This window comes from Elephantulus edwardii, unplaced genomic scaffold, assembly GCF_000299155.1.
Source record: "Elephantulus edwardii isolate Elephantulus edwardi_28Jun2011 unplaced genomic scaffold, EleEdw1.0 scaffold00086, whole genome shotgun sequence".
NCBI classification, from domain to species: domain Eukaryota; kingdom Metazoa; phylum Chordata; class Mammalia; order Macroscelidea; family Macroscelididae; genus Elephantulus; species Elephantulus edwardii.
The window spans coordinates 4327398-4339314 of NW_006399836.1; the positions used below are offsets into that span (position 1 = coordinate 4327398).

The 11917-nt window shown below is 41.4% G+C and overlaps 1 protein-coding gene across 2 annotated transcripts in view; it reads left to right on the top strand.

Moving 5' to 3' along the window:
• The window catches only part of SLC25A17 (solute carrier family 25 (mitochondrial carrier; peroxisomal membrane protein, 34kDa), member 17), a 63385-nt gene extending 52716 nt beyond the window's left edge, over positions 1-10669 (top strand). The window contains exons 8-9 of one of the 2 annotated variants that reach the window (XM_006890095.1): positions 740-822; positions 10519-10666. In XM_006890095.1, coding sequence (XP_006890157.1) covers positions 740-822; positions 10519-10666 — 231 coding nt within the window. Of the gene's footprint in view, positions 1-739; positions 823-10518 lie in introns of both variants that reach the window. The other variant, XM_006890096.1, reaches the window with a different exon arrangement.
• Positions 10670-11917: the final 1248 nt, after the last annotated feature.

Genomic DNA, 11917 nt, shown 5'->3' on the forward strand with positions numbered 1-11917 from the left:
TGATATCTCATAGTTGTTTTGATTTGCATCTCTTTTAGAGCTAGGGACTTTGAACATTTCTTCATGTGCTTGTTGGCCATCTGAATGTCTTCTTCGGTGAAGTGTCTGTTCATATCCTGTGCCCATTTTTCTATTGGATTATTTACCTTTATCTTGTTGTGGTGCTAATGTATTCTTTTAAAAGCTTTCAAATAAATGGGTTTGGGTTTGGGTTTATTTTTTTTATAGTAATGATAGATTTATTAGAAAGTTACAAAAAAAAAAAAAAGAAAGTTACATCCCCAATTGGACAGCCCTCCTTCCTTATATGTAGGGAAGGCCTCAAATAAATGGTTTGTAGCATTTTTATATTGCAAACCTAAAATGAAGAATTTGGACTACAGAAGTTGTAACTGATGAGAGTTTATTGGAGCTTTGTAAGAAAGTAGAAGTTAAGGAGTCATACCATCAGTACCATCATTATCATGGACTTGGGGGTCGGGGTCTCTTATTTGGTTTTTGGTTTTTCAGTAGAATTTCCTTCTTCCGTGATCATGTTTTGATTGAAAATAAAGATGATCTTGCTTGCCCCTACTTATTTCATTGAAAATAGAAGAACGACATCGTAGTAATTGTCAGATATTTTTGTTACTGTGTGTTATAAGACCTCATCTTACGTAACTTTTCTGTCCAGGTATAAATGAAGACAAAGAATACAGTATCAAAACAATCATCATTTACCTTTTTCCTTCTTCCCCAGTTTGGACGTCACAGACTAAACCCAGAAAACAGAACACTTGGAAGTCTCCGGAATGTTCTCTTCCTGCTACACCAGCGAGTCAAGTGAGCTTTGTGGTTTTGATGTGGTCTGCCCTCTCTCTCAGCGTTAGCTGTAGCACCTAGGCATCCTCACCCTTGTAAGCTAGGAGTTTATGACAACATTTGGGGAAATAATAGAAAAGTTCAAGTTCATGTACTGTATTGCTTACAAATGTACAGAACAAGGATCCCTGTTGTTTCCATCAGTGACATATCCTATGACCTTTTCCATTGATAGGAACAAGCAGGTGCTACAGAATAGTTGCAGTGGGAAGACAATGGCAAGGAGAAGGAAGAATACTAACAGTTAATGTCAAGGAGATGATAAAAGTAGCTAACATTTTTGGGTGTTTACTATGTGCCAAGACAGACGCTCAGCAGGACTGTACCTTTTCTTCATATCTGTGTTGTTTGAGTGCTGAGCAAATCATTCAAGAGGCTGGACTTTATGAAGAAGAGTATGGCATCAGGATCAGAGGAAGATTCAATATGCATCTGCATTTATCTGTATTACGCAGATTGCACAACCTTGCTCTTCTCAAAGTGAAGAGGACTTGAAGGATTTGCTGCAGAAGATCATTGTCTACAGCCTTCAATATGGATTATATCTCAGTGTCAAGAAGACAAAAAATTTTCACCTCTGGGCTAGTAGGGTAGCATCATGATAGGTGGAGAGAAGATTGAAATGGTCAATGATTTAATCTTGCTTGTGTCCACAATCAACACCCTTGGCACCAGCAAGCAGTCAAGGAATCCAAAGATTAATTTCTTTGGGTAAATCCATTGTCAGGGTCCTCTCTAAGGTGTTAAGGAGCAATGTGTCAGTTTAAAGACTAAGGTGCATTTGATTCATGCCATGGTCTTTTTAATTGCTGATGGCATCTGAAAGTTGGTTAATGACTAAGGATGACAGAAGAAGAATTGATGCCTTTGAGTTATGGTGCTGGGAAAGAATACTGAATATCCATGGACTGCCAAAAGAACAATCAAAAAAAAATTTGGAGACAATGCAGCCAGGTTGCTCCTTGGAGGCAAGGATGGTAAAACTTCATCTCACATATTTTAGGCATGTTTTTAGGAGGGGCTGGTCTTTAAAAAGGGACATCCTGTTTAGAAAGGTGATGATCAGAGAAAGATAGGAAGACTCTCAACAAGATGTATTGACACAGTGACTGTACCAGTGGGCTCAAGTATATTCAGAAATGATGAGGATGGGACAGTATAGGGCAAAGCTCAGATCTGTTTCTTCATTGGGTTGCTGTGAGCTAGACAGCACTTACCAGGAACCATTTGTCAGACACTGCAGTGGACGCTTTGCATGGGTGTCTCACTTAATCTCACAGACCCCCTCTGGAGTAGGTATTTTTCCCTGTTCCACTCAAAGAAACTGATATTTTCCTTTGAAGGAAAAGCTTTACTCCTGCGCTTTGTGACAAAGCACTTTTTTTTTTTTTAACAAAGCACTTTTTAAATAAATATATCATAAAAATAGAATATGCCTGGGATAAAAAGATAAATCACAGAAAAAGAATTGTTAAAAAAATAAGTATTCACCTAATCAAGTTTTAGTGAGCTAGGTAGCAGCTAGAACTTTCGTACATACTGGTGGGAATTTAAAATAGCTCAACCACTTTGGCATTTTCTTAAAAGTTAAACATAACCATAGGACAAAGTCATTCTATTCTGAAGTATTTACCCAGAAGAAATGAAAACATATGTCTCTATAAAGACTTGCACACAAAGAGAAATAGCAGCTTTATTAATAATAGTAAAGTACTGGGAAACAATCCACATAGCCATCATTGGGGAAATTTTGACATAAGCTTCAGTGGAATACTGTGCAAATCATGATAATGCATATTTCCTGCTTTTCCCTCTCTTTCAATTTCTTTTCAAAAGATAGTCATTCTTAACAGTTAAGTATGCTTTCAGAATTACTGATTCTTGCAACAACATGGACTAATCGCAAAATAATTATGCTGACTCGAAGAAGTCAGATGAAAAAGATTCCTACTTTCTGAATCTGTTCATATAAAATTCTGAGAAATACAAATTAATAGGGAAAGTAGAACAGGTATGACCTGGGACTGGGGTCTGTAGTGTATGGGGACATGAGGAGGGATAAATATCTGTTTGCACCATTGCTTTCAGGGTGATGGTTTTAGGGAGGATACATAAATCAAAACTCATCATGTTCGAAGTCAGTTAAATTTCACTATGTTTTTGTTGTTGTTATGTGCCGTCGAGTCGCCTGCGACTCATAGCGACCCTATGTACAACAGCCCTAAACTCCGCTCTGTCCTGTGCCAATCGCACTGTCTCTGACACTCCCATCCCAATTATCCCAGTCACTGAATCAATCCACCTCATAGAGGGCCTTCCTCTCCTGCACCGTCCCTCCACCCTCCCAAGCATGATGTCCCTCTCTAAGGACCGGTCTCTCCTCACAACATGTCCAAAGTAAGTTAGACGGAGCCTCAGAATCCTTGCCTCCAAGGAGCCACCCGGTTTAACCCTCTCCAGGACAAATCTATTTGTTTTCCTAGCAGTCCGTGGTATTCTCAGTACTCTTCTCCAACACCACAGCTCAAAGGCATCAATTCTCCTTCTATCCTCCTTGGTCATTGTCCAACTCTCTGATGCATAACAGGTGATTGCGAAGACCATGGTCTGTATCAGACGCACCTTAGTCTCCAGAGAGACACCATTGTTCTTCAGCACTTTGGAGAGGTCCCTAACAGCAGACTTTCCCATGGCAATGCGCCTTTTAATTTCCTGGCTGCTGGTGCCAAGACTGTTGACTATGGAGCCAAGCAAACTAAAGCTGTGTACAATCTCAATCTCTTCACCATCCATCGTGATGCTGCCAATTGGTCCAGTGGTGAGAATCTTTGTCTTCTTGACATTGAGCCTCAGTCCATATTGTAGGCTGCAGTCCTTGACACTCTGCAGCAGGTGCTGCAGGTCCTCCTCAGTTTCAGCAAGCAGGGTTGTGTCATCCGCATAACACAGATTGTTCATAAATCGTCCACCAATCTTGACCCCACATTTCTGCTCATAGAGCCCAGCCTCCCGGATAATCTGTTCTGCATATAGGTTGAAAAGGTATGGAGATAGGATGCATCCCTGGCGTACACCCTTCCCAATTTTGAACCATGCAGTGTTCCCTTGCTCTGTTCTGACGACTGCCTCCTGGTCCAAGTATAAGTTTCGCATTAGAACGATCAAGTGTTCTGGGATTCCCATTCTTCTCAGAGTCAGCCATTGTTTGTTATGATCTACACAGTCAAATGCCTTTGCATAGTCAATGAAACACAGATAGACATTCCTCTGGTATTCCCTGCTTTCAGCCAAGATCCATCTAACATCAGCTACAATATCTCTAGTACCACGACCCCTTCTGAAACCAGCCTGGACTTCTGGTAGTTCTCTGTTGATGTGCTGTTCCAGTCGTTTTTGGATAATCTTCAGTAAAATCTTGCTTGCATGTGAAATCAGTGAAATTGTTCTGTAGTTTCCACATTCAGTTGGGTCGCCTTTCTTTGGGATAGGAACAAATATCGATCTCTTCCAGTCCGTTGGCCAAGTGGTTGTTCTCCAGATTTCTTGGCACAACTTGGTGAGCACGTCCAGGGCTGCATCTGTCACCTGAAATATGTCAATTGGTATACCATCTATTCCTGGAGCCTTATTTTTTGCCATGTCCTTCAAAGCAGCCTGAACTTCTTCTTTCATCACCATAGGCTCTTGCTCATATGTTGTTTCATGAAATTCTTCTGTGTCTTCCAATTCCTTTCGATACAGTGACTCAGTATATTCCTTCCATCTTCTTTTAATACTTCCAGGATCATTTAACATTCTGCCGAAAGCATCCTTGATTATAGCAACTCGAGGTTTGAATTTCTTCTTCACTATAGTTACAAATAAATGTACACATGCATGCTTCCTGCTTTCTCTCTCTTATTCTCCCTTTTTCAAAAGATAATTACAATTAACAGTCAAATGGGTGTGTTTTCATAATGTTATACAAAGCTCACATTTTTATATAATATAATGGGATTGTATGTTTATATGTTAATACTACTCTATAATGCACCTATTTTTTAAACTTCATATCACAAGCCTCTATTTGCATCTTTATCTCAAGATTTACTGTATTCTTTGTAGTGGTGCCTCACTTTCTGTGATAAACTATACCGTTTTCCTAGGTTTTTGCCCTGACAAACATTGCCAAATGCATAACCCATAAATATGTCGACATACAACTTGAGTTAATTTATAGAGAAAATTCCTTGAATTAGAATTGAGAAGTTTGAACATGGAAAATTTTATTGTTGTTGTTAAGTGCCGTTGAGTCGCCTGCGACTCATAGTGACCCTTTGTACAGCACCTCTAAACCCTGCTCTATCCTGAGCCAGTCTCACTAACTCCCTAACACCTACTCCCATTTCCCCAGTTACTATATTAATCCATCTCACCTGGGGTCTTCCTCTCCTGTACCGTCCCTCCACCCTTCCGAGCATGATTTCCTTCTCCAAAGATTGGTCTTTCCTGGCCATGTGCCCAGAGTATGTAAGACAGAGCTTCAAAATCCTGTCCTCCAAGGAGAAACTTGGTTTCACCCTCTCCAAGACAGACCTATTTGTTTTCTTGGTAGTCCATAGTATGTTCAACACTCTTCTCCAGCACCACAACTTGAAGGCATCGATTATTCTGTCATCCTTAATCATTATCCAGCTCTCTGATGCATAGGAAGTAATTTCAAAGATGGCAATGGCTTGGATTAGGTGCGTCTTAGTCTCTAGACATCATTGCTTTTCAGTACTCTGGAGAGGTCCCTGACAGCAGATTTTCCCAATGCAAATCATCTTTCGATTTCCTGACTGCTGGTGTTAAGATTGTTGATTGTGGAGCCCAGCAAGCTTTTGCTAAATTCACCTAGGGAAGGTGATACTAATTTGTCCGTCTTAGCTTCTCTAGCAGTGTGAGCTAAAAAGATGTTAATAGGAAAGTTAAGACGTTAAGAGCAGCTACCACTACCAATCACTCCGATCGGGACGGCATAAAAACTTACAGATACATTTTAATCCATCTCTTTTCCTGACCCTCTAACTTTCCCAGCATGCTGTCTTTTTCTAAGGACTTAGTCCCTCCTTACAAGAGGGTCAGCAAGAGAAACAAAGACTCTTAACAAGATGGATTGTCACAGTGACTAACAGGGGGTTTGAGCTTGGCAGAGATCGTGACGATGGTGCAGGAGAGGGCAAGGTTTCTGTATGTTGCTCATTATGAGTTGTATTTGACTCAGCAGTAACATACACACACACACACACACATCCACAAATTTAAAGTTATAAAAATTTACTCCCAACAATTACAGTTGGAAGTTGATCCATCTGATTGTACAAAATTCCAAAGGCGATCTTACTGTTAGGCATTAGTGTCTTAACAGTGAAGTCAAAGTCTTTATGGTTGTCAGGAACACGTGAAGTTCAGTTGTCTTATGTCATTAGAATAAAAAATTGTCCTACCTACTTTCTATCGATCTTGATTTCCCACTTTATTGTAGACCAGGCCATAGCCTGTCAGTCAGCAGTGTTTTGAACAACTATGAGCAAACATCTGAGAATGATGACATCAGAAAATTATGTGCTGCCATGTTGCATGTAATACATATGACTGGTGATAAGATGTCCTGGGTAGGGAACAGTGGGGGGAAAGCTAGTCATAAATACAGGGACAGTTTGTGCTAAGATAATCAGAGTTGGAGACTCTAGTAATTTCTGAGCAAAGCACTTGATCAGAAAAATGTGTGTACTCTGCATAGACCTAAAATTGCTGATGAGAGACCACAAGAGATTAATTTACTCTCCACAAATGGTTTTGGAGAGCTCATGTACCCCTAGTTCGAGCTGAAGCACTGTTCTAGAGAACTGTCACTTTGTAGGAGTGAACCCCAAGCTGACATTTGCCTTTTTAGTCTCATCTGAGAGCTAATTACAAATGCAAATTCTCTCTCTTCACCCTACATTTAATAAGTTAGAGACACTGAGCCGAGACCCAACAAGCTATGGTTTAACAAGCCCTTTAGGTTATTCTAGTGAATTCTATAATTGGTGAACCCTGGGTCAGCGGATCACATGTGTATAGGAAGACTGAAAATCTGATATTGTTGTTGTTATGTGCCGTCGAGTCATTTGCGACTTATAGCGACCCTATGCACAACAGCCCTAAACCCTGCTCTATCCTGTGCCAATCGCACTGCCTCTCACACACCCATCCCGATTACCCCAGTCACTGAATCAGTCCACCTCATAGAGGGTCTTCCCCTCCTGCGCTGTCCCTCCACTCTGCCCAGCATGATGTCCCTCTCCAAGGACCGGTCTCTCCTTACAACATGTCCAAAGTATGTCAGACAAAGCCCCAGAATCCTTGCCTCCAAGGAGTAGCCTGGTTTAACCCTCTCCAGTTTGTTTTCTTGGCAGTCCATGGTACATTCAAAACTCTTCTCCAGCACCACAGCTCAAAGGCATCAATTCTCCTTCTATCCTCCTTGGTCATTGTCCAACTCTCCGATGCATAACAAGTGATTGCAAAAGACCATGGTTTATCAGGCGCACCTTAGTCTCCAGAGAGAAATCTGATAGTCCTTCATTTTTATCACTTTCTCTAGTTTTATTGAAGTTAATATGATCAAAACCATTTAGCAGCCTCTCTACCATTTAGATACTGTTAAGTTGAAATAATTGTTGCCTAAAGCAACTGTGGAAGGAGGAGAGTTAAGAGTAGGAGGAGGTGAAATGTGTACCTAACTGCCTCCAGCAACAGTTGCCTCCTTTTCCATGAAACCAGAAGCACTGAGAGATGCCTGGCTGCCATTACTAAACACTTTCCTCAGAGCATCTCTAGAAGAATCTCAATCAAGAGGGAGGAAATGAAGAACAGAATTTAAAACTGTAATTTACATCAGACTTTTTTCTGGAGCCAATGAAGATGGATCATCCCTACAACTATTACTGAGATGTTTAAATCTCTAAAAAAAAATCCTCTAAACACTTCTTAAAACCAAATAGGCATTCAGCTTGTTGTGTACTGTAGAGTTGGAACCAACCCAGGAGTTTTCAGAGAGAAGTAGTTGCACTGGAGGAGATTGCCCATCCTTCCTCAGAAACCTGGTGACCTTGAACTGCGTGCCATTGGGATAGAAGCACAGCTTCTTGCCACTAGGCCACCAGAGCTCAATCATTTAGCTTAGCATTATGATATTTTTAAAGCTGTTATGTAGGAGCAAACTAGGCAACAGCAACTCAAAAGATTATATAGGAAAATGAAGAAATGAGTTTATGTTAACAGGAGGAACAGTTGAAGGGAGAGTGCACAGATCAAAGAAGTGGTCTCACTAAATTGTATGTGTAGAGACTGTGAAATTGGTGTATGTTTTGTTGTGTTTATTCTCAGAAATAACAAATGACATGCAAAAAGAGAAATGAGTTGTTGTTCTTTGTTGTTTGTTGTTGTTAAGTGCCATCAAGTCATAGATGACTCATAGCATCCCTATGAACAAAAGACCTGAACACTTATAGAACTTTCATCACTTCTTAAATTCATCATTTCTGGAGGCAAGCTATTTCAGGAGTGGATGCCACTCCTGCTTCCAAGCCTGTTTTAATCTGGGAGCTCTACCAAATACTGTCTACTCTGGGTAACTATTATAGCACTTGACACATCAGTGTCACAGTGCTTAGCATCACAGCTACCACGAGTTACCTCTATACACCAAACTGACAGGCCAGTGCTATACCACTTAGAAGAATGTTTGACCAAATGCCTTTTTAAATATGAGACCAAGTCCAATCAGCTCCCACCCAATTATGAGCAAACATCCCACACCCAAGCCTCAACCAAAACCAGAAAACGCATCTTTGGAGAATCTTACTGCTCCACTCATCTTCCCAAACTGGATTCCAACCTGTTGTTCTTTAGTACCGTCAAATCAACTATACCTCATAGCCACTTGAGTTGAATTGGGTGATCGTTATAGAAAACTCAAAACCTCATTGCAGTCTAGTTGGAATCCCCTTGTAGCTGACCTGACAGTGGTTTTCAGAGGCTGTAAATCACACAGGAGGTGATGCCCATCTTTCTCCCTTAGAGCAAGTGGTGGATTTCAACTGCCAGCAAAACTTGTTTTTTGGGTCCTCAATGCAACTTCCTATGGATTATGCCACCAGAACTTCCTTTAAAATAAAGATCTACAAAATTCTGGTTAGATATGGTTTTGGTTTTATAATGTTGTAGGATCATATCATGGGATATGATTTGCATTCCACTAATGAATGTTAAATCAGAAAGGGTGTATACCAGGGATGTGTCTTATCTCCATACCTTCTCAATCTATAAGTGGGACAGATCATCCAGGAGGCTGGGCTCTTTGAGGAGGAATGTGGCATCAGGATTGGAAGAAGAATCATCAGTAACCTGCCTCATGGCAAATGACACAACCTCGTTTGCTGAAACTGAGGAGGGCCTGAAGCACTTGCTGCAGAAGGTCAAGGATTGCAGCCTTCGATATGGATTAAAGCTCAACATCAAGAAAACAAAGATTCTTACCATTGGGCTGATTGGCAACATCATGATAGATACTGAAGAGATTGAGATTTGCTTTAGTTTGCTTGACTCTACAATCAACACTTTTGGTACCAGCAGCCAGGAAATCAAAAGATGAATTGCACTGAAAAAGTCTGCTGTCAGGAACCTCTCCAGAGTACTGAAAAGCAACGATGTCAGTCTGGAGACCAAGGTACACCTGATCCAGGCCATGGTCTTCACAATTACATGCTATGTATGTATTAGAAAGCTGGACAATGACTAGGGATGCTAGAAGGAGAATTGATGTCTTTGAGCTTTGATGCTGGAGAAGAATACTGAATATACCATGGACTGCCAGGAGAACAAACATGTTCATGCTAGAGAGGGTGAATCCAGGCTGTTCCTTGGAGGCAAGGATTCTGAAGCTTCGTCTGACATTGGGCATGTTGCAAGGAGGGAACAGTCCTTGGAGAGGGACATCATGCTTGGGAAGATGAAGGGACAGTGCAAGAGAGGAAGACTCTTGATGAGATGGATTGCCTCAGTCACTGGGGTAATGGATAGGTGTGTCAGAGACAAGGTTGCTCAGGGTAAGGCAGGACTCAGAGCTTTTGTGCATAGGGTTGCTGTGATTCGCAGGAGACTTGATGGCACATGACAACAATGAATGTTAAAAGCATTCCACTAATGAGTATTAGGGAGCTCTGGTGGCCTAATGGCAAGAAGCTGTGCTGCAATCTCAAAGGCATGGTTCAAGGCCACCAGCTGCTCTGCTGGAGAAAGATGGGCAGTCTCCTCCCGTGCAATTACTGCCTCTGAAAACCTGCCAGAGGCTTCGCTATGGGTCAAATCTGATTCTTGTGATACACAACAATGAATGTTAATGACTATAAAACAACAAAGTATTAGTAATTCTTGACCACTCAACTCTCATCAACCCTCAGAATATCTTTAAAGTTAAGTAGTTTGACAACAAAAGCCTGTGCTTAAACCTCAAACCTCTCCTACTTATCTGATCTGAGGATTAAACATTGCAAAGTAGCTAGCTGTCAGGGTAGCATCTATGATGCAAGAGTTTGACTTTTTTTCTCAGGAAAGCCTTTCACTTGTTTTAAACCTTTCTCCTTTCAGGCGCTTTGGAATAATGGGACTCTACAAAGGCCTGGAAGCCAAACTGCTGCAGACGGTCCTGACTGCGGCGCTCATGTTCCTAGTTTACGAGAAGCTGACGGCTGCGACCTTCACGGTGATGGGGCTGAAGCACGCAGGCAAGCACTGAGACAGACACCTTACCTGTCCGTGCGGCACTGTGCTCCATGTGGGGCGACACCTCCTGAAGATAAACCGCCTGCAAACAGTCCACCCTCTTTACTCCTGCACCTCCCACCATGCATTTTACCCCATTGGGCTTGAAATGCTCATCAGCATAGACACAAGTATAGCCAGCTGGACTTATAGCCAACTTAGTTTGGGTCATGGTTGGTTAAAGCTTTGTGGAGCAGTTTGGACTGTTGGCACCAAAAGAAAGTACTATTAAAACCTACAAATGAATGTTTATGGGAGTTTATTGTCTTTCCAAAGGGGGGTGGACTGTTGCTGTTACATGTGATCTTTTCCATTGAAATTTACCAGCTGTCTGCTTTCCCTGACCCTTCCCTGGCTTCTCAGATAAATTTAAGAAGACTGAGTCTGGCTCAGAAACTTCTGTATGTCTTCAAGTATTTTTCTTGGGCTTTTTCTCTCCTGTCTAAGGAGAAGTGTTTTTGGTATGAGAGCTATTTATTTTGTGGGGGGCAAGGAAAATTATTAATTCCAAATGATTTTCTTATAAGCTATTTGTAAACATCACTTGTCTTTGACATTTTTTTTTTAAGTACTTGTTTGGATCAACGCTTTGATTACTAAAGGCTTGAGGATTTGAGAGTTTTGTGCCCATATGAGCCTTAATTCATCAAACCCTAATAAATTGTCAGCACAAAAGACATTCTTGAAAATTACTGTTTATTAAGGAATTGCATTGGGTTTAGGTCACACAAGGTTTCCTTGTTAGGGATCTGGTATAAAAGGGCTGTGTGTTTTAAGAACACTTCTCTGATCAAGGTTCTTTCTATTCGCAAGTGTTCCTTAGAGCCTGGCCACCCCAACACTGTGGTCTGCTGAGTGATGTTCTCACCACCCAGGGGTTTCTTGGAGACTAAGTCTCTCAGTTTCCTCTTCTGACCTCCTGAGTGACATTGTGCTGTTTAAAAAGACCCCAGTTAAATAATGTTCCCTTCAAAGTTCAGGTGACCTTAAAGCCCCTGAACCCTAAGGGCTTGGTTTCAATTACAGACACTAAGATTTTTCTCCAAGGACTGACTGAGATGAAAACATCCATGTAGAGAACTGTGGGTTCTGCACAGAACTTCCTTTGTTTTCACTGTACATTAGGTGTGTGTTGTCCCCCCACCCCACCCCACCTCCCCACTCTTATTTCCCAACTCACAGCCACGCTAAAGGACAGAGCAGAACTGCCCGTAGGCCTCCTGAG